This window comes from Cheilinus undulatus, linkage group 18 (genome assembly GCF_018320785.1).
Source record: "Cheilinus undulatus linkage group 18, ASM1832078v1, whole genome shotgun sequence".
Lineage (NCBI taxonomy): Eukaryota > Metazoa > Chordata > Actinopteri > Labriformes > Labridae > Cheilinus > Cheilinus undulatus.
The window spans coordinates 13,023,172-13,047,846 of record NC_054882.1 but is presented as its reverse complement, the minus strand read 5'-3'; the positions used below and the strand labels follow the sequence as shown (position 1 = coordinate 13,047,846).

General features: G+C 40.9%; 1 protein-coding gene across 4 annotated transcripts in view; it reads left to right on the top strand.

The window, feature by feature from the left end:
- The window catches only part of rps6ka1 (ribosomal protein S6 kinase a, polypeptide 1), an 86,762-nt gene extending 63,026 nt beyond the window's left edge, over positions 1-23,736 (top strand). For 2 of the 4 annotated variants that reach the window (XM_041812488.1, XM_041812490.1), the window contains 20 exons: positions 4,555-4,671; positions 4,763-4,844; positions 10,220-10,300; positions 10,408-10,487; positions 10,592-10,698; positions 12,359-12,396; positions 14,262-14,404; positions 14,515-14,585; positions 14,672-14,760; positions 14,857-14,921; positions 15,017-15,119; positions 15,543-15,673; positions 15,894-16,019; positions 16,117-16,206; positions 16,311-16,469; positions 18,558-18,719; positions 18,811-18,887; positions 18,980-19,097; positions 19,224-19,361; positions 22,011-23,736. In XM_041812488.1, the coding sequence (XP_041668422.1) occupies positions 4,555-4,671; positions 4,763-4,844; positions 10,220-10,300; positions 10,408-10,487; positions 10,592-10,698; positions 12,359-12,396; positions 14,262-14,404; positions 14,515-14,585; positions 14,672-14,760; positions 14,857-14,921; positions 15,017-15,119; positions 15,543-15,673; positions 15,894-16,019; positions 16,117-16,206; positions 16,311-16,469; positions 18,558-18,719; positions 18,811-18,887; positions 18,980-19,097; positions 19,224-19,361; positions 22,011-22,133 (2,100 nt within the window). In that variant the 3' untranslated portion in view covers positions 22,134-23,736. Of the gene's footprint in view, positions 1-519; positions 1,048-4,554; positions 4,672-4,762; positions 4,845-10,219; positions 10,301-10,407; positions 10,488-10,591; positions 10,699-12,358; positions 12,397-14,261; positions 14,405-14,514; positions 14,586-14,671; positions 14,761-14,856; positions 14,922-15,016; positions 15,120-15,542; positions 15,674-15,893; positions 16,020-16,116; positions 16,207-16,310; positions 16,470-18,557; positions 18,720-18,810; positions 18,888-18,979; positions 19,098-19,223; positions 19,362-22,010 lie in introns of those variants that run through there. The other 2 variants (XM_041812486.1, XM_041812489.1) reach the window with 2 other exon arrangements.
- The last annotated feature ends 939 nt before the right edge of the window (positions 23,737-24,675 follow it).

Here is a 24,675-nt window from a genome sequence, read left to right as displayed (position 1 = left end):
CTGCAATAAGTGAAGGAATTAACTTGGATGTAGCTATAGCAGCACGTTCATCAATACATTAATGATGATATGATATTCATCCACTCACCATCCAAGAACTTTTTCAAAAGGTTCCACCTGGGAATAGTAATATTGTTATACCGTATCCCAGGGTATTAACAAATAGCCACAGTATTGCTTTAAGTACCGTTATTATGATGGCGCTGTGTAGGGAGCATGCTTTTGTAAGAAATACATAGAGAGAATGTGTCTATTTCCAGCAGCAGCACTGCTGTCAGTGTGTGAAGATGCTTTAAAAATGATAACAGAACTATTGTTTATGATGGCGGGCTAATTTGACAAACAGCAAACAAAGCTTTCTTGTTTTTTGCTGTTTTAGTCTCTCTCTATCTCTCCCTCTCTCTCACTTTCAGCCACAGATGTGTTTGAGTTTTCAGTTTTTTTTTTCTCTCTCTCGCTCTGTGGGACTTGTAGGGTGCAGGACTGTGAGAATGAGTAAACGCTCTTCCTTCCTGCCCGCTTCGGTTCCAGTTCACTTCAGCTGCAGTTGGTCACTGAGGACAGAAAGGACGAGGAGAAAACACAGAGTGGGAGGACAGGAGAGATAATGGAAGAGAAAATGAAGATGAAGAGTTGATATAAAGTACAGCAGAGGGCCTCTGCACAGAGAACAGAAAGATAGAGGGCAGAGATTTTTTCCATATTTACCTGCCGTCCACACAAGCGATCCTGACATGAGTGCACAAATGAGTTTAAAGTGTGCTTGTGCAGAGAGGAGGTGAGGGCTTTTTTTGGAGATGATTTATTCCAGGTAGTGTGGTGTTTGCCTTGTTATGGACGCTGCTAGGATGATGAAGCAGGAGTTTGAGGAGTGCTGAGATGGAGAAGGAGAAGAGAAAGTTCTCCCTGAGCCGCTTTCTGACCTTCTACCTGTCCAAAAAGAACAAAGTGTTGGCTGGCAGCGCTGTTCACTGTAACAGCATCAAATCAACATCTGCAGCAGAAAACAGCTGTGAGTCTATACCTGCACCAAGGAGCAACTGGACGGTAACAACACTCCTCCTCCTCATAGTGATAATATCTGTAGTTTTAGACGCATCAGAGCTGTTACTGACTTTACTGTTAAATGGACTAGCTGAAAAGTGTGTATCTGCAGCACGCACGCTTTTGGATGTTATCTGTTTGTGTAGAAACAGCAGCTGAAGCCTGCACATTCAACCGAACTCTGGTTTCCTGTTGTCAGATACAGTATCGAGCTGCAGCCTGTGGTGATCACACTGATAGTTTACTGTTGAAACTTTAAGATGCACCAAGATAGCAGCAGTCTCTCTGCTTAATGAAGGCTGATAATAAACATGTGGATTACATAACAAGTATTTAAAGTGACGGCTAATTTAATGATGGGAGATAGTTTTCTCTTTAAATGATGGAAGTCTGCACAAAGGTTGCAGAAATTATATTCTTACGTGCTTGTTTTGTGATTTCCTTGAGCCAAAATAAAATAATTCATACACAACAAAAGACAAAAATAATTTATGACACTAAAGAATCAAAATCTATAGTTTACTCTTTAAACAATTTAATGCAGTAAAAATTAGTTTTCTTATTTGTTCATACATTTAATGTCACCCAACTTATGTACCAAGTCATAGATATTTAATCCATGAAATATTACAACCACAGTTCCAACAAAGTTGGGGCGCTGTGAACAAAGTAAATTAAACCGTGAAGGTCAAATCTAATAAACCCATATTTTATTCACAATAGAACATAACAGATGTTGAAACCAAGACATTTTATCATTTTACTGAAAAATACTAGCTCATTCTGGATTTGATGGCTGCAACACATCTCAAAAAAGTAGGGACAGGGCAACAAAAGGCTGGAAAATAAGTGGTACTAATGAAAAACAGCTTGAGGAGCATTTTGACACTAATTAGGTTAAATGTCAAGAGGTCAGTAACATGACTGGGTAGAAAAGGAGCATTTTAGAGATGCAGAGTTTCTCCGAAGTAACGATGGGCCGAGGTCTTGCAAAAACTTGACAGTTAAAGTTAACCTTGCAATGCAGATGGATTTGCCTGTTTCTGTGTTTCTCACTGGTGAATCCATCTTGCATAGCTCCCGTCTAAACCGTTTGGGCCCAGTTAGAAAGTGACAGGACCAATCAGCGTCGTTTGAGGAGTAAGAGGCAGTATTTCCTGGTGCGGCGGAGTCACGACGTAAGCAAGCAGCGACAAAGAAGGTGCAATTATGGCAGAAGAGATTATCATGGATGCTGCTGTAGTGTCAGTTTTATCAGAAATTGTTTATATTTCTTTGTTAAAAGAAGAACAAAGAACAGCATTGAGTTCTTTTCAAAAATGTAAAGAAAAGAAGTCATGTCATGTCTACAGTCGCCATGGTTCGCGTTATGCAGTTCTCTTAGGAGTTTATTACTCGGCAGTGGCACACACCTACTACGTCACATGCTCTGATTGGCCCGTAAAGATGTGCCAGATAGAGCGTTCATCCAGTCATCCTCCAAGTGTTTTTTCAAAGGCTCTGCCCTTTTCCAAACACCGTCTATGGAAGATTTTCCAGATGGATGTGTGAAACACATCAGTCTGTTGTATCAGATTAAGTTAAAGCTAGATCATGGAAAGAAGAAGCCATATGTGAACAGGTTCCAGAAACACTGCTGTCTTCTCTGGACCAACGCTCATTTAAAATGGACTGAGGCAAAATGGAAAACTGTTCTGTGGTCAGATGAATCAAAATTTGAAATGTTGCCCTCCAGAATTCCAGCCATATCAAACAACTTGCTTTGATGGTCGTATATGGCCAATAACCAGCATTTAACAGCAATAAAACCCACAAAAACACAAAAGGTTAGCTTAAATGGAGCGGGGCTGGGGCTATGCATTTATACAAGATACTAGAAACCAAACTTGACAGCAAACCATGTTCTTGTAACCCTGCTACACCTGCTTGTTCATACGAACAGTGTGCTTTGAAAGTATTCAGACCTCCTTAACTTTTTGCCATTTTCTGATGTTTTCCCCCTGATGCTACAGTTGGAAAAAAAAAACTTTTTTTTTTATCTCATTCATCCAAACTCAATACCCCATCTCAGAGACAGGATTGTTGACGGGCACAGCTCTGGGGAAGGCTTCAAAAACATTTCTGCTGCTCTAAAGGTTCCAAAGACTACAGTGGCTTCCAGAACTCTCTAGACAATGGAAGTAGTTTGAACCAACCCAGACTCTTGCAAGAGCTGGTTACCATCAGGGGAGGAGGACCTTAGTAAGAGAGGAGACCAAGAACCTGATCGTCACTCTGACTGAGCTCCAGAGATTCTGTGTGGAGATGGGACAAAGTTCCAGAATGACAACCATCACTGCAGACCCTCCATCAATAAAGGGGATACCCCAGGATACAGTGTCACCATATTATTGCCTGACCTTATCAGAGCTTTCCACAGGCTTCTGGAGTAGTCAGCTAGTGGGAGTAGGAAGCCAACTAGAGGGTCTGGAGGCATGGGTGCTTCTGTGACCTGTCACTCACACTCTCAGGCGATGGAGTTTACACAAGATGGAGGGAGAGGCATCGTTCTCAAGAATGCTATGGTTTTAGAGACCAGAGCTTCTAAAGTGTACAGAAGGAGGTCAAAAATGTGCGTTTCATTATGTAACATTACCAACAGCCAGCTGTGATGAAGAGAGTAACCACCTGTTTGGCTGACAGCTGGTGCTTGTGCCTTATTTGACATTTGTTGAATTATGACAGCAGTATTTGCCGATCAGACACAGACCCATGCTCTGTTTGTGAAAGCTCCAGGTGGCAAATGTCCTACTTTATCTTCTCAAATGTTACTTTTCTTGTAGCTGTTATTCTCCCAGGTGGACGTGAAAACAAAAAAAGGTGTCCTCACCATCCACTTTGTAAAGTGTGGCGTTCTCCCTGCAGGGAGCCGTAGCACTGAGCGTCAATGTTGGCCCGGGGCGTAACAGCAGTGAGAACACAGAAGTGAAAACCTGCTTCTAAAAGCAGAGCTGTTGTTGTTTATGCCTGCTTGCTGACGCTGTGTTCTGTTGGGTGTTGTTGGTTGTGGTTGACCCAAGGTCAGCTGTGGTGGAGTCAGCTGTGCTGGTGCTCCACCCTGTAGAGAACTCAGAGACGGTCTCTGTGCAGTCCTCTGTGGTTTCTCGGCGTGCATCCAAAAGTGAACTACTGGAGGGTTTTACATTGTTCTCTTTGAAGTGACAGTTCATTTGTGATGTTGCAGTAACATTGTTCCAGAAACTTCACTGGAACACTTCCTACTTACACTTACAGCACATGCTGTAATTGTTTATCTTAAGCACCTCACTTCTGACTGCTCTTCCTCTTCTCTAGTATTTATTCTGATGGAGGGCTTTTCACAGCATAAAATATTTTTTTATACGGCATAAAACAATCTCTTTTCTAACCTTCACACAGTTCATACACGCCACGGATCTCATTGTTGAAGCCATTTGTTCTGTATAACTGACAGCTTTATTACACCATCCTCCTTTGTTTCCCTCTCCTCAGGACGATGGAGAAATCAAGGAGATCAACATCACCCACGTAGTCAAAGAGGGCTCAGAGAAGGCCGATGCCTCTCAGTTTGAACTGCTCAAAGTTTTGGGACAGGGATCGTTTGGCAAGGTAACAAACAGTCACAACCACTCTTTGATTTATCAGCCTTTAAAGACTTCAGATTCTCAGGGTTTTGTGCCAATTCATTTCCTGTTTGCAGGTGTTCCTGGTGCGAAAAGTGACGGCTCCTGATGCCAATCAACTCTATGCCATGAAGGTCCTGAAGAAGGCAACACTCAAAGGTAAGACTGGGATGTGCTTTAATTGGAGTGGGATGGTGATAAATTTAGTCTTTGTGGCAGGATATGGGCTGCTGGAAGAGAAAATGTTTAATATCCTACCTGTATCCCAGACTACATATAAATACAGATGGCTCATCCTTGACTCCTTCAGATGTACAGTGGTGGCCCACATTATTAAAGCACCTGACAGATCTGAAAATATTGACCCTTTTCGCCTCCAAAACATGTTTTCTTTTCATGAAATATTCAGATGGTTGCTCTTAGTGCAACAAATATCAGAAGAAGTGAGGAGGGATGCACAGTATAATCAGTTCAGTATTGGCAGGTATCAAAACTTCTGATATTTTGCCTCAGTATTTTTCTTTACATATAGTAACTGTACATTATGTCCTCATATGCTAATAAGCTAGTGGAGTTTAGGCTGAATCAACAGACCTATGGCAGTTTAGGTCTTTTTCTTTATTTATTCTTATTCTTTAAACTTTCAAGTGCTTTTTAAGGACTAAAGTTTCTTTCCTTTGTCATCCTCAAACCTTAAAGTGTGTCCTAAAGGACTGAAATTTCTTGTCCAAAAAGCACATTTAAAGGGGACATATTTTTCCCTTTTAAGGCAAGTTTATATTGGTCTCAGAGTCCCCAAAACATGCCTTTGAAGTTTGTTGCTGAATAAACACTCCAGTATTGGATTTTTGCATTTCTAAAAACCTTGAGGGGATTGTAGACAGGTAAGGGGCAAATATTTTTGATAGAAATGCCTGAAAAAGGGATTTTTGTATATGTCCCCTTTAAATATCTGTATCGTTATTGGTATTGGCTAAAATGAATCTGCAAATATTGTCATATCGGCAAAAATCCAGTATTGTGCATCCCTAGAAATGAGTCCTACTGTCTTTATCCACTCATATTTGTAATATTTGGTATGTCCACCTTTTGCAGCAATCACAACAGTCAGTTAGTCTTGAAAAGCAGATGGATACACCCATTTCCGTGTTTCTCACTGGTGAATCAATCTTGCAAAGCTCCAGTCTGAACCGTTTGGGCCCAGTTAGAAAGTGACAGGACCAATCAGTGTTCAGGGGCAGTACTTTCACCTGCGGCGGAGTCATGACGTAAGCAAGCAGCAACAAGAGGCTGGTGCAATTATGGCGGAAGACATGAACGTGGATGCTGCTAAAGTGTCAGTTTTATCAGAACTTGACGACATTTCTTCGTTAAAAGAAGAACAAAGAACAACATTGCGTTGTTTTCTTTTCGAGAATGACAAAAGTCGTGTACTGACATGTCTACAGTCACCATGGTTCGCGTTATGTCGTTCTTTATGGAGTTTAGTCCTTCGGTATGGGTGAAGGCGCAGCTTGTTAGCGGGTAGGTCACGTGTTTTGTTGCTCTGATTGGTCTGTAAAGCTGTGACAGACAGAATGTTTCTCCAATTGCCATCCGAGTTTCTTTTCAAAGGCTCTGCCCTTTCCCAAATGCTGTCTTTGAGTGGTTTTCAAGATGGATGTGTGAAATAAATCCATCTGGCGTGCCAGGTTAGCAGTCAGTATATTTCCCAAGAACTTCAACACTAATGTTATCCCATGCCTTCTGCAACTCAAGCCAGAGGCTTTCCTTTGAATGTACAACAGGCACAGATGCTACTCTGTGCCTCACCAGAATGTTGTAGTGTACTTTCTTATCCATGATGCCATCAATTTTCACTAAGTCACATCTTCCCGAGGCTGAAATGGCTCCCCACACTATAATACTACCCCCTTTTTCTCTTTCATTAATGTTTTTTTTTTTTTTTTTTTTTGCTGCTTTTCTGCCGTGCTTGGACTGCATCTCAAGTCCCTGGCTATGTGGCGGTAACTCCAAAGGCATGCATTCAAAGCTGTTGCTCACTCGTTAGCTCCTTCTTTACCTTAGCCATGCTCAAAGCAACCGGGACTACTCCAAGAGGCTTTGAATTTATACCAACTTGTGGTGTGGCCTCAGTGACAAAACCCTGATGTTACTAACCACTAAAAGAGCAGGATAGGCCTTGTATGTTCAAAAGAATCACACAGCTGTGTCTTAAGACTCTTGCATCACCATCAATTTAACCATTACACAAGTGATTTAGCTTCTTCTGTGAAGGAACATGATTGTGTGACACTGATGGTGAAATAGTTTGTTTTTTGTAAGGGAAATTATCTCCTTATGATGGCGCTATTCTATGGTGTATAGAGCATAATAATGACTTTGTAGATGTTTCATTTGTTTTATGGGTATTTTGGAGCTGAGACTTTTGCAGAAGGGATCTGGCTGAAGGGGTCACAGAACTGATGCCCTGCTTCATCTTCAAACCAAAGTTTACATGAAATATGCCGATTAAAAAAAGCAAAGACCCCACATATTCCCATGTCAGTTTGAAACAGACTTTCACAGCCGTTGTCCTTGTCAGCAGGGGAATCTCTAAATCTCCTGGCTTCACTTCTCAAAACGTCTATTCTTTATAGAGTAAATGCTCTTGTTTTTATCAGTCTGTCCTTGATTGCACTGTTTGATGCAGTGGAGTTGCTAAGCAGCTGATCTGACAACATCCATTACAGGGAGGCAGATAAATTGTCTTTTATTTCCTCTGATTGAATGAATGACAGTGAGTGAGTGAGAGTAATATGTTGGTTCACTGCAGGAAAGTAATCTGCAACAAGAATGACAATCAAACACTTTCTGGTTCAAGCTTGTTTGAATATAAAGGATCGCTTCTTTTTCATTGACTTTCAAATTGCAGACTTCGTCAGTTTCATATAAGAGGGTGTGTGCTTTTTCTGTAACTCTGTAAAACGTTGAGTTTTGTTAGCCCACCCTGACTTGCCAGCGTTATGTTTTTCTCTGTCTTTTGAAGGCTGCAGATTCTCATGGTAAACATCAAAGCATGAGCTGTGCGTCATGCAAATAGGATGTGGTTAATTCAAACTTCTTTTGGGTTTCTGTTTGCAGTAGAAATAAGAACATGCAAAAGGGTGAGGCGATATGGACCAACAGAGTCACAGCTCAGTAGATAAATGATGCTACACAATAAACAATTCCATCATGTTGCTTTAAAATCCTTCATTTGAATTTCCCCTCCTTAATATTCCTAATATGATAATGAAAGATGACTTTAGTAGTGGCATTAAAGTTAAAGAGCACCCTTTCCCTGCTGATATTTTATACAAAGAACAATCTTTGAGGTTATGAAAGTTGAACTCATTGAGAGAGAAGGTGAACTCAGCAGTGGAGCACAATCTCTGTCCCCAAGCATGCAAATATGAACTGTGCAATTTAAGACAACATTCACTTTTTAAAAATATTTTCAGTATCAAGATGTCATAGTTTGAAGACCAGAGCTGATTCACAATTTGTCGGAGAGCTCTCATGCAGAATTTATGACTGTAACCGCTTTAGCAGCTTGTGTCAAAAGACGTCCTAGTCTAACACTCAGTCTTACATACGCATTTGATTTAATAAATTATAATAATGAAACAAGAAAGGACAACTCCATGTGGCTACACCATGAAAAAAAGCTCTGAAGGCCTCTGACTGATTTAACACCTTTGTTAATAATAGTAATGAAAAAGTAGACTTTATTTAGGCTAAACATCTTTTTCAATTTAGATTTTATTTTCTTCTTCTAAAACAGAAACATTGTAAACAATTTTAAAAGAGTCACTCATTTGCTCTAAGTAAAACAAAAGAAGGTGATACAACTATACTTAAACACACTGGTATTTTAACCAGTCCTGTATCATATACCTTACATTGAACCCATCGTTGTTTAAAAGAATAAGATAATAAAAAACAATGTAAGGAAAAGAAGGAGAAGAAAGTATCCAGAAAGCCATACATATTAATAATGATGAATTATGATTTATGAATTATGAATAATAATTATATGATAAAGAGAGCATAGATTAATAAACTTGAACAACAAAAACAGCAATAATAATAATGATAATGATAATGCTGAAAATAATGAATTAAGACATGAAATTCTTAATAAAACATAAATAAGTTAAAAACTTCATAAAAACCTAAACATCATTTATTAAGTCAGACCTCTGGTTAGTGGAAAGCTCGCTGCATGATCTTGTAAATACTCTAAAGCATTTACCACCTGTTCTCATCAGCATTTTCACTCTGTACAAGGCTGTCAGTCTTTTTATAATGAGGTAAACTGAGAACTGAATTTCCCAGAAACATCTGCGAAATGACTCAGTCTCTGTGTGACAGTGTTTTTTTTTCACGGCTGCTGCACACAGATGTGCACAAAATAATTCATAAAAACAAACAATTTCTTCAAGCTAAAATTTAAGCATGTATACAGTTTCTATGGCATACTCACTGCTTAAAACTGCACAAAGTTTGTAGCATGCTGAGCCTCTGCACCACATTGGCAGCTGTAGTCCCCGGATAGTGACGCTCAGTAGGTTACTTGGACATCTACCATGTCCAAGTCAGGGACAAAGCCCACAGGCTATGAAAGTAACCCTTTTTTAAATAAAGTTTGATAACTTCCATGATGGGCCATCAAACCATTTTTTACACTGCTTATCCTGTTCAGGCTTATAGGGGACTGGAGCCTGTCCCAGCTGTCATTGGACAAGAGGTCGCTAGACAACCACTGGGCTGACATACAGATATAAAGAACTAGGCACACTCACACCTACATACAATTTAGAGACACTAATTAACCAAACAAACATGTCTTTGGTGGTGGGCGGAAGCCTTAGAACCCAGAGAGAACATGAAAACTCAACACAGAAAGGTTGGAATCATTCTGGTGACCTCTGCACCCCAATACTGATCAATATTTTGTTTTCAGTTACAAAGAAATGCGAACAGTGTCCTGCAGACTAAGGTGGACAAAAACAACTTTTCCATATGTTAAGATTGTGAAAATTTTCTGCACTCTTAAATACCATCATAACATCGACATTATTTCAATATTCACTGGTATCAAAAGTACAAAAACGAATTGCTTAATCTTAATAGCTTAATGAGCGCCGTTTATAATTGGCAAAAACAACCTGAGAGAGTTTGTATGCAATTTTTGATTGCCTATTGACTATTGCTTGTCTAGGGTTTATATTTTTGGCACTGATATAATTAAGTTTTTACCACTGATAAAAATACTCCTAAATTGAAATAAAGAGATTATCTTCTGATCAATAATTGTTAGTGGTTCTAATTATAAACAGTATCTACTGAACATGAGGTCTGACATCTATGCTTTAATCAAAATCAGCATGAACTATATTTATATAAATAGATATTGTCTTTTCATTTGTCTTGTTATATAATTTATTTTGCAAACCCATGAAAAAATTCTACCCTTTTTACTGAAACTAAAACCACCATTCCTCCTGCAGTGAGGGACCGTGTGAGGACCAAGATGGAGAGAGACATCCTGGCTGACGTCAACCACCCGTTTGTCGTCAAACTGCACTATGGTGAGCCCACCTGAAACCTGATACACTTTGAATATTCAATCTTTAATCATCATCCTTTAAATGGTCATGTTTTCTAATTTAATGCTGTCTGTCTGTGTGTATTTTAGCGTTCCAGACTGAAGGAAAGCTGTACTTGATTCTGGATTTTCTCAGAGGAGGAGATCTCTTCACTAGACTCTCCAAAGAGGTCCGAGTGAATCCTAGATTTGTTGCTCGTGATTTTTATCCAGCTTTTCCCAGACGTCTCTCGAATGTTCTCATTGTTTCATTCTTGTGTGCTCTCCCTCTCAGGTGATGTTCACAGAGGAGGATGTGAAGTTTTATCTAGCAGAGCTGGCTCTGGGACTGGACCATCTCCACAGCCTGGGCATCATCTACAGAGACCTCAAACCTGAAAAGTAAGAGCAAAATAAACAGACTCAACACACTGTATTTTAAGAGCTTTAATTCTTGCATCAAATATGTTGATATTCATTACTGATCTTTCCTTTAAGGCAGCTGAGTTAGACTGTTGAAACCAGTAAGACAGGTCCTTAAACGTTGCACAGTTTTACATTTATAAGGCCAAATCTTTCTACCTATAATCTGGAATTATATTGGGAGGTTCATAAATCCAACAACAACAATCCTTACTGCAGTGTTCACTGAAGAGTCTTAGAAATGTTGAAAAACCAAAGAACCTGCACAGTGCCTGAAATTAGAAAAAAACCTTTCTCTAGTAAAAGTTATTCTATTATATAAAATTAAATGAGCTCACACTTCCTGGTATTTTTAGTTTACATTTTCAACATTCTGAATAATCCTTCCTCACTGTACTGTTGTGTTTTCACTCAGGCAGAGCAAACAGTTGAATGCAAACTCTCATGTTCTAATCCTTTTAATGTTTTGATCTTTGCATTTGTTCATTCAGCTCTCAGTCCTCATTTCTAGATAAACTGGTGTTTTGATTCTTCTTATGCAACAGTTTTACACAAATGTGATTTCCTAGAATCCTGAAGTTTCTTTTGCACACAAACACACAACCCAGAAAATCTCTGTGTAGTGCGACAAGTCACCAAATAGCCAGTAGGGTGTCTATAATGTTTAAACCCACAGTATGCAAAACTCCACCACTAGGGGGCTCTTAATCAAAACAATAACAGATGTATGATGAGTACAGAGCAGCGCTGCTTAGCTTTGATTATCTCTGTGGTTTATTTTTGGACTCTGGTCAATAAAGACGTTACTTCATACTGTGTTTTTCATAAACAGTAATCTGATGATCTGATTTCACTGATAAATTCCATCTAATAACGGAAAATTTGTAAAGAACACTCTTTCGTATTCATGATGCTACTCCCAAAGCATGCTGGGATCACTTGAGCTGTGAAACCAGGAGCCTCTTTCTGACAGCTCTCTTCCCTCATTACAAGAAATTTAACAATGAAACCAAAATTTCAGTTTATTATTTAGTAAAATCACCTTATGGAGTGACATTTGAGGGTCCTCAGTTCAAAATAGGAAGTAAGCAGCAGATGTTGGCACGCTGAGCAGTAGACCTGCTTAACCTGGAACTTTTTTTCTTTTTTTATGGCAGTTTGCAAACAACTTACATGTGCATTACCACCACCTTCTGGACTGGAGTGTGGGTCTCAACATGAAAAGACCTAATAGGGCATGTTAGTGCAACGGGGAGGGTTTTGGCAGTACAGGGGTGAGCTTGGGCGATCAAACTGGCAACCAGTGGCAGCCCCCATAAAAAGGCACATCTGCTACAATTCTAACATTTAAGAGTTGCTCCGGTTTGAAAACTGAACTCAAGAATTCAACTAAAAAATGCATATAACATAGGAATAGTCTTTTTTTTATTACTATGGACATTTCAGCTGGAAAAAAACAACTTACTGTAGCTTTAGTAAGTAATTTTGAAGCTCCAGAGATAACCAAGGCTGATATAGGGTGAGGTCAGAGATGGGAGGGAATCACATCTCTTTTTGTACTGTCACATCCACAGTCTGATGCTTTTTTGTAAAAAGACACATTTTAGGTTGTATCTGACCATTTTTTTCTGTTTTTTAGCATTCTCCTGGATGAAGAGGGACATATCAAACTAACAGGTAAGTTTCCTGCTCCCTTCTTCTGCCAGTCTGATACAAACACAAACCACATTTGCCTTATCTGTCTGCTCTGTGCATAAAGTCCACACAAGCAGGATGGTCCTGGTAATAAAGCACTGCTCCACAGAAACCCACATAACTCCTCAGTGTTATAGCCCGTCTAATAGTGTTAGATTTTCTCACACTCTAGTCCTGACTTGAAAAAGTAAGCCGTCTTCATATATAAGCCTGGTACCTACTGCAATTTTGTATTTAGTTGTTATTATTCTAACAGTGTTATTTGAGGATTTACAGTATGTACAGTCATGTGCATTAGTTTTAGGCATGGAGGGTGCTAAAGACTCATGATGGGGCCTGATGAAACATGGCTTTGGAGAGGAGGAGCAGAGTTAAGTTTGACATGTGTCGCTCAGCAGCCAAGGTCAAGCTCGACGGCATCTCTTTTGTCCCAGGCCTTTTCACCCCTGGTATTACACCCAGACACAAGCAGCTGTTTTCCTGCCCTTTTGGACATCCATACCACAACCAGGGCCTTGTTGTAACTCTACTACTCGCTCAAACAGTACCGTAACAGGCTGTGCTTAAAGACCACAGTAAGCAGGGACAAGGTCCACCCTAGAAATGCAGACTTTATTTTTTTCAACGGATTATTTTCCCTGCTAAGGACATCTAGAGCACAACCAGGGTTGTGTTGATCCTCCTTCCTGCCCGATGGTGCAACATTTTGCTCACTTCAGCCACTATGTTTGGCCCAAAGCTGCCTAAAAGTCCTAGACAGTATTATACATGCTTATACACACGATAGCACTTGATTTGTCTTAAAGGTAACATATTATGCGAAATACACTTTTTCAGGCTTATTAGCAACAGTATGTGCCCCTGGCCTGTCCCCAATCCCCCCAAGAATCTGAAAAATCCACCCCCCCCCCCCTCACCTTTGAGACAAAAGTGTCCTAAAACAAGCCATTCTCAGATTTTCCCCTCATGATGTCATGTGGGGAGTTAGCACCACACCCAAGTTCAGTTGGCCCTCCCCGCTTGGAAGACAGTTCTGCCCTTCTCTCCTGGTCTTCCTCTCATCAGGAGAGCCACATCTATTTCCCTAAGAGGGGTGGAGTTAGACAGCTCATTAACATTTAAAGCTACAGACACAGAAACAGCTAGTTCTGAGCAGGGCTAAAACAGAGGGGTTTTTAGACATGCAAAAATCCAGTACTGGAGTGTTTTTTCGACAACAAACTTCACAGGCATGCTTTGGGAATTTCTGAGACCAATATAAACTTGTCTTAAAGGGGTAAAATATGTGCCCTTTAATGTTGTGAAAAGGTACACATAAGCAGGAGTGTCCTGACAACAGCATATTTCAAGCTTCAAGCTTTTCACACAAGTACAAAGAGACAGAGTCTAACACTCCTCTCTACTGCACTGACCTTCATTACTCATGGTGATGAAGCAGCCTTATCTCGCTGACTCCAGATATCTGCATACACGCCTGTGCTTGTTCTTAGAGTTAATTATTACACTTTATCTTCTCTGTCAATCTCTATAATTGCCACAATTTATCCCCTCCCCCAGTCCTGCCCACTGACTCAAAGGTGACTGAGATTACAGAAAGGCTTTACTACAATCCTCACTGATGAAGCATGAAGACAGTTAACGCCTACACCTATTAGGCTCTGCAGCTGCTTTTACTGAAAAAAAGAACATTTTTACACTCACAGCTACCTTAAAACTGCTTTTTTTAAAAATCTTCAAATGGGTGAAAACGAAGCATAAATAATTCAGAACCACAGACAGTAAAAGTGCTCTTAAAGATTGTGTTTCTGTGGTAATGTGCTGACTGAGTCCTTTTCTCTGTTCTCCAGATTTCGGTCTGTGTAAAGAAGCCATCGATCATGAGAAAAAGGCGTATTCCTTCTGTGGTACGGTGGAGTACATGGCACCAGAGGTGGTGAACAGACAGGGGCACACCCACAGCGCCGACTGGTGGTCATTTGGAGTATTAATGGTAAACAGGAAGAATCAGATTTTAGATGCTTTGCAAGCCTACACTCTAATACAGACACATGCATGCACCAGAATTACACAGAGATGGCATTTGTTTTTTCTGTCTACCAGTTTGAGATGCTGACTGGATCACTGCCATTTCAAGGGAAGGACCGCAAAGAAACTATGAGCCTGATTCTGAAGTGAGTATTATTTAAATGTGAGATCACCAAACAGAGAAACCTTTTCACGTCCTTTATTTTAAACATCTGTGTGTTTGTTTTTTCAGAGCTCGGTTAGGGATGCCTCAGTTCCTGAGTGCAGAAGCTCAGTCCCTGCTCCGAGCTTTATTCAAGAGGAACCCTGCCAACAGACTGGGTCAGTTCATAACTCAGCATCATAAAATGTACATACAGAAACATAACAACTCTTTTATTTAGAAGGGCTGAGTTTCATCTGCTGATGTTCTTACAGGATCTGGAGCTGATGGTGCAGAGGAGATCAAACGGCATGGTTTTTTCTCCACCATAGACTGGAATGTGAGTGTCTGACATGCAAGGACATTTACAACAGTAATGAAGAAACCCTTCACCAACATGCAGTGATCAATGTAATTCTGTTTTATTTCTTTTAGAAACTTTTCAGGAGAGAGGTAAAGCCACCGTTCAGACCAGCAGTGGCCCGTCCTGATGACACTTTCTACTTTGACTCTGAGTTTACCTCGCGCACGCCTAAAGGTCAGACAGCCCATTTAATGTTCACCTGAGTTTGTGCTTCAATAAGTCAATGTCCATTTCCTTTCTAACAGCAGTAAAGGTCAATATCTTTATCAGCTTAAAAGCAAATCATAACTGTTGGCTGTCTTCTGGTTTATACATCTGGACTGAATCCATCCTGCAGCTCCACTGCAGAAACTTTGTCTTGAGCACAAAATACTTGTGCATCCACATGTCTGCAGTGCAAGCTCTGTACTGGTTTTATGTGAACTAGGGATGCACAATATTATGCGTTTGATATCTGTATCTGCAGCATTAAAAAGTTAATTCTCAGGGGTGCTGAGGTCTTCAACAACATTTATACAGAGACCGCTCCTCCTTGATAGACGCTGTGGGGGCCGGTCTACATCCCTTTTTAAAATTGTTTTTCTTTATATTCCCCAGACTCTCCTGGTGTTCCCCCCAGTGCCGGAGCGCACCAGCTCTTCAGAGGCTTCAGCTTCATCGCATCTTCTCTGTTAGATGAAGAAGGTTCAGTGGAGCCAGTGAAGCCCCCACCACACCCAGTAGTTCAGGTCAGATGAAGTCCACGAATAACTGTTTTCTCTTTTACTTGAATATATCAGTTTAAAGATTGATGAGTAAATACAGCTGTATTTAGTGTGCATGAGAGAGCGTTGTAAAACTGTTCCTAAAAATAGAATCACAACTAAACCCAACCATCATCTATCTTCCCACACTTCTGAGTCTATACATCTTCAGTAACCTTCCTTAACCCTAACTCTTCTTCTGCAGCAATTACATGGGAAAAACCTGCTGTTCAGTGACGGCTACATACTGAAGGAAGACATTGGCATGGGCTCCTTCTCTGTCTGTAAACGATGCATCCACAAAACTACCAACACAGAATATGCTGTTAAGGTAAGATTGACAGAGTTTTCTCTGTGCCAGTTTTATTTGAATATGAATTTTTAGTGTTTTTCAAATCACCACTTCATGTCTTTTCTATGATTGGCAGATGATCGATAAAACCAGTACAGACCCGTCTGAGGAGATCGAGATCCTGCTGCGGTACGGACAGCATCCAAACATCATCACCCTGAAGGATGTGAGTAGAAAATCCTCTCTTACTGTTTTATACGCTCTAATTAGGTGCTTTTATCAAGTGTTCCGGAGGCCAGAGTTTCTGTTTTGACTGTTTTTCTGTGTCAGGTGTACGACAACAGTAAGCAGGTGTTCCTGGTGACGGAGCTGATGCGTGGAGGAGAGCTGCTGGACCGGATCCTCAAGCAGAAGTTCTTCTCAGAAAGGGAGGCCAGTGCTGTGCTTCACACCATCACTAAGACTGTAGAGTACCTGCACTCACAGGGGGTGAGGACAATTTTTATTACCCATAACACAACACAAAACCTGGTAGTGCTTTTTATCAAATTTGCTTAGCGATTTTATGTTTGTTTGTTTTTTTACTGGCCCATTGTTGAACCTCAGATTCAGGAGGAACAATGTGGATACCCTCCTGACTGTGGGACAGTGGACCAGCTCTTTACTTTCGCTGGACTTCTTGAGGGAGCCTGGGAGTTTGCCCATCCAGTCTACATGTGTTTGTGGACTTGGAGAAGGCTTATGACTGGGTCCCTGGGTCATTGGGGGGTAGTGCGATAATATGGGGTCCTGGGCCATTGCAGCAAGCCATAAGGTCCCTGTATAACCAAAGTAAGAGCTGTGTTTGCATCCTCAGCACAAAGTCGGACACAGTCTCAGTGCATGTTGGCCTCCGCCTGCAGTTTTTCGGTCGGGTAACCTCAGAATTTCATCTCTGCTTTTTGCAGATGATGTGGTTCTGTTGGCTTCTTAAGATGGGGACCTCCGGCAGGCACTGGGGCAGTCTGTCACTGAGTGCAAAGCGGTTGGGGTGATGGTCAGCGCCTCCAAATCTGAGGCCATGGGTCTCTACCGGAAATAGTGGATTGCTTGTGGTTCTCTTCGTTCTAACCCTTACCTTCGGTTATAACCTCTGGGTAGCGAAGGAAAGAATGAGATTTCTGGTTCAAGCAGTTGAAATGAGATTCCTCTGGAGGGTTTCTAGGCTAAGCCTTAGTGATAGGGTGAGGAGCTCGGACATCCAGAGGGATCTTGAAGTAGAACCCCTGCTGCTTCATCACAAAAGGAGCCAGTTGAGAAGGTCCGGGCATCTGATCAGGAAGCCTCCAGGTCAACTACCTGTGGAGGTCTTCCAGGTGCATCCGACTGGGAGGAGACCAGGGATAGACCCAGGACCTTGCTAGAGGAATTACATACATCTCATCTGGCCTGGGAATGCTTAGGGAGAGCTGGAAAATGTAGCAAGGGAGAGGGATGACTGGGCTGACTTGCTTAGCCTGCTGCCACTGCGACCCTGCCCCAGATAAGAAAAGTAGAAGGATGGATGTTACTTTTATCTTTAAAGACTCAAATTACAGAATTCCAAAGATAATATAGCTAAAATCAAATTCACACTTTGTTAAATTTGCAGAATCTTGATTTCCTAAAAGAGACTGAAGTAATACTTACTTTGGGCTTGTTGTTCTCAGCTCTGTGATCACACTGAAGAATTGGTGCTATCTGCAGTTGGTTTATGGTTCACTCAGAGCCTCAAACAACCTCTCCCTGTTAAATGTTAGTCTTGTTATAACTAGGGGGAAGAGAGCTAGCCCTGCACACTCTGGGACGCTGTTTCAGGGGACAGATTAACAGAGCGTTGTCACAAAAGTACTATTAATGTAGAACCTAAGGACTTCCCAAACCAAAGAAAGCATGTTCTTTGGCCTAAAGAGGCAAGAGAATGACAACCAAACCAACTTTTATACACATATCACTGGAAACTGGAGGCAATATGTTGTTTTCAGGTTAGGCTGTGCCAAATATTTTAAGGCTATAGAGCTATGGCTCCTTTCCTGAATGTGATTCTCCACTCTCTCTCTCGACTCTGTCCACTGTTACATGCAAATGAAGGCAAAAAAGCCCCAGAGATATGTCTGAAATATGTCTTAAAAAGCAGCATGTTGTTTTCAGATGTTTATCAGCAATTGTCTGCTGCTGACTGACTTGTGAAACAGGAAGTAAGGGGTGGGGAGGTGTGTCAAAAGAGGCTATTTTTATTTTGTCTAAAAATCACCTCTGTAAGTTGCATGTTAAGCATTTAAAGCTGTGCGCCTTGTATCTACTGAAACACCACTTTAAAACTGCTGGTCTTTTTGATTTACTGTGCATAAAGTTTTTTTGTATTATAGCATACTCAACACCACTAATGAAGCTCAGGACCTTTTCCTCAGCCTAGTATCAGACTTGATGTGATCAGTTCATTAAATCTGCTAATCTGAGGACAAATCAGTGAAACTCAACCTAAACCTTATTCATGTTTGTTGCAGGATTCAGCTCAGTGTTTCTAACTCCCTCTGTATTTCTTCTTTCATCCACCAGGTGGTGCACAGAGACCTGAAGCCCAGTAACATCCTCTATGTCGATGAATCAGGGAATCCAGAGTCCATCAGGATCTGTGACTTTGGCTTTGCTAAGCAGCTGCGTGCCAACAATGGCCTGCTGATGACTCCGTGCTACACTGCTAACTTTGTAGCTCCTGAGGTGAGCACAGTCTCATTTCAGGCTCAGTTTAAAGACTTCTGATTAGCAGGAATCTTTGTGGCTTTAATATAAAATCTGTGTTTCATCTCAGGTGTTGAAGCGTCAGGGTTATGATGAAGGTTGTGACATCTGGAGTCTGGGAGTCCTGCTCTACACCATGCTGGCTGGGTGAATACCCACACTTTAACCTTTTATTGAACCTACTATTCATTCCCTTTGCCCTGAAAGCTCACTCTCTGTGTCTCTTTTACTTCCATCAGTTTTACCCCGTTTGCCAATGGACCTGAGGACACCCCCAACGAGATCCTTAACAGGATAGGCAATGGTCACTTTAGTCTGACAGGAGGAAACTGGGACACTGTGTCTGATGCTGCCAAGGTAGAGACGTAAATCTGGCTCACATGTCTGTGATTCTTAGGCTGCATGAGTTAAAGTCTGTTTTAGGCTAAAAAAATAATCTTCCAACCATATGTCACTTTTACACGAATTGTGTGTTTCCTCTAGGATCTTGTGTCCAAGATGCTTCATGTGGACCCCCATCAGAGACTGACAGCTAAGCAGGTCCTCAAACATCCCTGGATCATCCAGAGAGACAAACTACCCAACAGCCAGCTCCCGCACCATGACCCCAAACTGGTCAAGGTAACAGCATCCTCTGGAATATAGACACAGAAATCATTATATATAGTGAACTAAGAGGCATGTCCTGGTCCTACTGTGTTTTGTATTAATGATGCATGGTTTGCAAACAGATGATTTATAATACACATCATTGTGTCTGGGTTTTTTGTTGTTTTACAACATTTCAGTCTGTCTGAAACCCGGTAAAAAAAAATCAGGCAGTAATATTTGAGCAAAAGCTCATTTGGCATGGTAGTGTTAGAGGTGGAAAGTAACTAATTACATTTACTCAAGCTACTGTAGTTTTTTGCGTTCTTCTACTTTTTTGAGGCTATTCTGAAATCAGTATTTTTACTTCTACTTTATAAGTTTTAACCAGAATAACTAGTTTTACTTGAGTACAATACTCCTGTACTTTTACCACCTCTTTTTGACTACACAGTAGCACATAGAGAGAATGATTTCAAGGTTTCCCCATCATGCCCTTGGGCAGAGTGATTTGTTTTGGTTTTTATGTGTTAAGTTGTGCTTGTGTTTTGTTGTGAGACAGATTCGCACCATGATTGAAGTTGTCCACTGACCTAGAGTTCATTCTTGTGACTTTAGACACTCCTAAAGGATGCATTGTATATATTTTTCATCAGTATGCTGTACCTTGCTATGAGGTTGACTCTCTGCTTTGGTCTTGCTGGAGGAGATTCACTTTGCTACGTATGAGTTACCACAACTTGGTAACCTTGCAAAGTAGATGGATTTACCCATTCCGTGTTACCTACCAGCAAATCCATCTTGCAAAGCCGCTATGGCCCAGTTATAAAGTGACAGGAGCAATCAGCATCGAGGGGCAGTACTTTCGGGGGCGGCAGATTCCTGAAATATGCAAGCAGCGAGAAGAGGCCGGTGCAATAATGGTGGAAGAAATTAGCATGGATGCTGCTAAAGCGTCAGTTTTATCAGAACTTGACAGCATTTCTTCGTTAAAAGAAGCACAAAGAACAGCATTGAGTTTTTTTCTTTTCATAAACAACAAAAGTTGTGTACTGCCATGTCTATAGTTGCCTTGGGTTGCGTTATGCAGTCCTACAGAGTTTACTTGTCAGTAGCAGCGCACCTCAGTTTGGGGCTACGACGTCACATGTTTTGTTGCTCTGATTGGCCAGTGAAGATGGTAGTCTTGTAAAATCATTAACACGTTCAAAAATGTAGTATATATATATTTATATATTATGTAGACATCTTTAAAGTTTTAAATTAACTATATATGAGTTTAATTAACACTGTCAATTTTGCTGAGTGTGACTTTACCTAAAAATCCTGGTCAGAGATCTATTTTCTTTTCTGCAAAGAAGAAAAGATTGTATTTCACGGGGCATCTCCTCAGTACTCAGTACTTTAAGTAGACTTTAAATAAAATACTTTTTACTGAGGAGCAGGTGGCCTAGTGGTTAAAGGCGCTCCCCTTATACGCAGGCGGCCCAGGTTCGAATCCGGTCTGAGGCCCTCTACCTCATGTCTCTCCCCCACTCCTCTATCTAATAAAGGCACAAAAATGCTCAAAAAAAAAAAAAAACTTTTTAATTTACTTGAGCATGTTTATTAACCAGAACTTTTACTTCTATTCAAGTATTCAAGTATATTTTGACCAGAGTAACTGCGCTTTTACTTAAGTACAATAGTTGTGTACTTTTTCTACTTCTGCATAGAGTCTTATATTGTTGATGCAGCAGCATCCTGTGTGAATTGACCGTGGTTTTCTGAAGTGTTCCTAATATCACAGAATGATAATGGTTTTAATGCAGTACCGCTGTAGGGGTCAAAGGTCACAGGCATTCATTTTTAGCTTTTCCCCTTATTTGTAGAGATTTCTGCAGATTCTCTGAATCTTTTTAATGGTTTGATAAACTGCAGATGTTGAAGTCTCTAAATTCCTAGCAATTACACGTTGAGGAATGTTCATAAACTGTTGGACTATTTGCACATGCAGTCTTTGAAAAAGTGGAGGACCATGCACCATTGCTGACTGTGAATGACTGAGTCTTCCAGGAGTGCTCCTTTCATACCCAGTCCTGACACCTGCTACCATTTAGCCGACATACCTTTTGAATGTTCCAGGTGTCTTTGAGTATTCTTTGTGGGTGAGGGAGACATATGAATGTACAGATGTAAATTAGCAACTTGCTAAATCTGGTGCTACCATGATTTCATTTACCATGTATGAATGATCAATGTCTTTGCACACTATCCCTTGATAAATGAACAAATTAAACTATAATCAAGGTATTGCTAGTAACTTTTAGCTTATAACCCTGCTGGAATCGACCACTCTAAGTAGCTGGTCTGTGCTAACAATGGACACAAACACAGTACCAAGAATGCATGATAATGTTTGGGTTGTTTGGCAACAGGTGAGTTTCAAGTTAAGATTTGGAACGACTTGGAGAAAACAGTTGCAAATGTGTTTTTTCAACATGCTTGTTGTATAAAAGTAGCATCATATAAGAGTGAGTGATGATGTCCTGAGTATCAGATTATCTTTGGTCTTGCTGAGAAGCACTGACATTCAGTTTGACATCTCTCCTTTTCTGTATGATGTTCCTAATTTAGTTATGTTTTCATAGATTTTGATTTAAGTTATTCTGGCTAAATCTCCGCTCTGCTGTTTCTGCTCAGGGTGCGATGGCAGCCACCTACTCTGCTCTGAAAAACTCCCAACCGACCCCAGAATTGAAACCCATCGAGAGCTCCTTCCTGGCCCAGAGGCGTGTGAAGAAGCTCCCGTCCACTTCCCTGTAGAGACTCTTAAAACAGCCAATCAGCTCACTGGAGACTGACCAAAACCGCACCTCCTGGCTCCAACCACCAAGTCAGCTTGCATCAGGGACTCTGTGCCCACACACCTCTACCAGCCAAGGAACACTGACTGTGGTCCTGCCCCCATCTCGTGACATCGCTCTTCCTGCTCTCGCTACTGTGTCATCCTCCTTTTGGGCTGCTGTTAGCCGAAAAAAAGAAAATAGATGGGGGCGATTTGGGCAGAATAAAAAAGGGTGCAGGTTTTTGGCAAATGTATGTGCGTGAGTGCGTGAGTGTGCATGACCTGCCTCAGAGTCGATGCAGCCATGTTTTCGATCGACGGTTTTTTCTCCTCATCACTGCTGTAATCGGTTGTCATTCAGCTTGCTGCACGCCTGTCCGTCTGCCTGTTCTCTTGTGTTTTGTCTTCTTTTTGTAAAGTTGATGAGCTTTATATTTCTGGTCGTGCTGCCAAATGAAACTGTGCCGACAGCACGTAACCAGAGTACTGTCCAACTGCTGTTTAATGTTTTTGAAAGAGCATTATTAATATGAAACATTTCTGCCATAAATGCCTCTTTGGCTTGGTACAGCCACAATAAGTGGATTCTGGGAAATGTCACTGCTGATGTTTTTGTAAAAGTCAATCTCTGCTTGTTTTGTTTTACACAGAGGGCGTATGTGTGTGTGTTTGATGTGTGCGTTAGTTGCATGCCTTGCAGTGCGTGTGTAGTGTCGTCAGGACGCTGCAGGGTCATGTGCATGGTCCGGTGATGTGATGATGTCATGTGGCTTCCTCGTTTCTCTCCCTCTCTTCTGCTTGGTCAAACCTGCTGGCAACCATTAAAGATGTCTCTTATTTTTATTTCTACAAAAACTAGTAACATAGGTGGCTTTCTGTGAAAGAAAACTTGCCCAAAGGAACAATGTGGCATGTTAAAAAAATTCTATATTTGCTTTGTTTCTTGTTTTTTTTTCCACTGTGTTTCTTTGATAATGCCTATTGAATGCTGTTTCCTGTGTTGGCTGCTTTTGTTGTTGACTGTTCTGTTTTTTCTTTTGTCCAAAGAAAGTGGTGATTTAAGTAGTGAAAGATATGCTGAGCACTTCAGTCTGTGAACTCGACGCCCCACAGGTCTGTCCTTCTGCTTTAAAGAATAAAAGGAGGGAAAGGTGAACTTTTCCTGTATTAGAGCACTCCAAAAACAGCCTCCCTCCTCTTTAAAGACCCGGTTTAATCCTACAGATCTGCCTTCAGTTCAGAGTAACAGTCCTCTGTTAACTCTATCATCATGATATTTGAATTCCCATCGACTGACCTCTGGGTAGGCTCTGTTCAGTTCAGTGCCTGGGCCTACAGGTGAGGTCTACTAATGTTAAAACGTGAGGTGCGACAGTCTGTAGAAGTGGAAGGAAGACCTGTGTGGCCAAATATATGAACCAGCTGTCTTACCTCAAAAGGGATCAAAGTGATATTATAATTCTTGTTTGGTGGCAAAACTCCATCCTTTGACTAAATTTATGGTAAGATGTTATTGTATGATAAAGATGAAGATTTTTATATCTTACAAATATTAAAAATTCAGTTGCTTTGACAAACAGTCTCTCTGGTTTTATTTGTATGTCAGTTTAACCCACGGACTATTAAACATGGATGTATCATCAGTGACATCAACACTGGTTTCTAAAGCAACGATTTGAAGCCCATCAATGAGGGCCGCCATATTGGAAATGCATTTGAATACTTGCATGAAGTCAGTCAGCCACGCCCTTATTTATATACAAGGTATGTCTGAAATAGTGATCCTGCTCTTATCAGGGTAAAACCGCTGGGTTCTCAGTCTCTCTGAGTGTTCTATATTAAAGTTTGGGTTGTAAATTTCCAGTGACTTCTTTAGTTCACTGATAGCTACTGGTTGAAACACACCTGTCTCTGCTAAGGCGTCAAAATGGTTGGCTTAGAAGTTAAGCATAAACTGTAAATTTATGTTTAAATTGAAAAAAACAGCAGCTCACATCAAAAACTTTTGAAAACATTCAACAAACTGAACAAATGGTTTGAAACGTTCAACGACTCAGGAGAAGCAGGGCTGCCCACAGAATAGTTTGGGCCCCTGAAAAATCCAGAGAATGGCCCCCTCCAGTTGTGATTCATTGATGTAGCATTGGTGCTGATATCCTAACAACTCCTCATTTTAGACCGGAAAACTGTGCCAAACTATGACTAGGTTCTGATGTTGGCAGAGTGTATTCATGCTACTTTTTAACCCCCATTCAACATGTTTTCAGCTGATTTTCGCAACTTTTTAATCACCCTTTCAGCCCACTTTTAGCCCATTGTAGCCACTGTTTTGCAACTTTCTACCAATTTTTGCTGCTTTTTCACCCTTTTTTTTTTTTACCACTGTTTTACTACTTTGAAGCAAATGGTGTTTTTCACCCTATTTTGCTACTATATTCCCATTTTTGCCACTTAACATCTTATTGGCATTTCTTTTACAACTTCCCATGTTTGCTGATTTTCACCCATGGTTGCTACTGC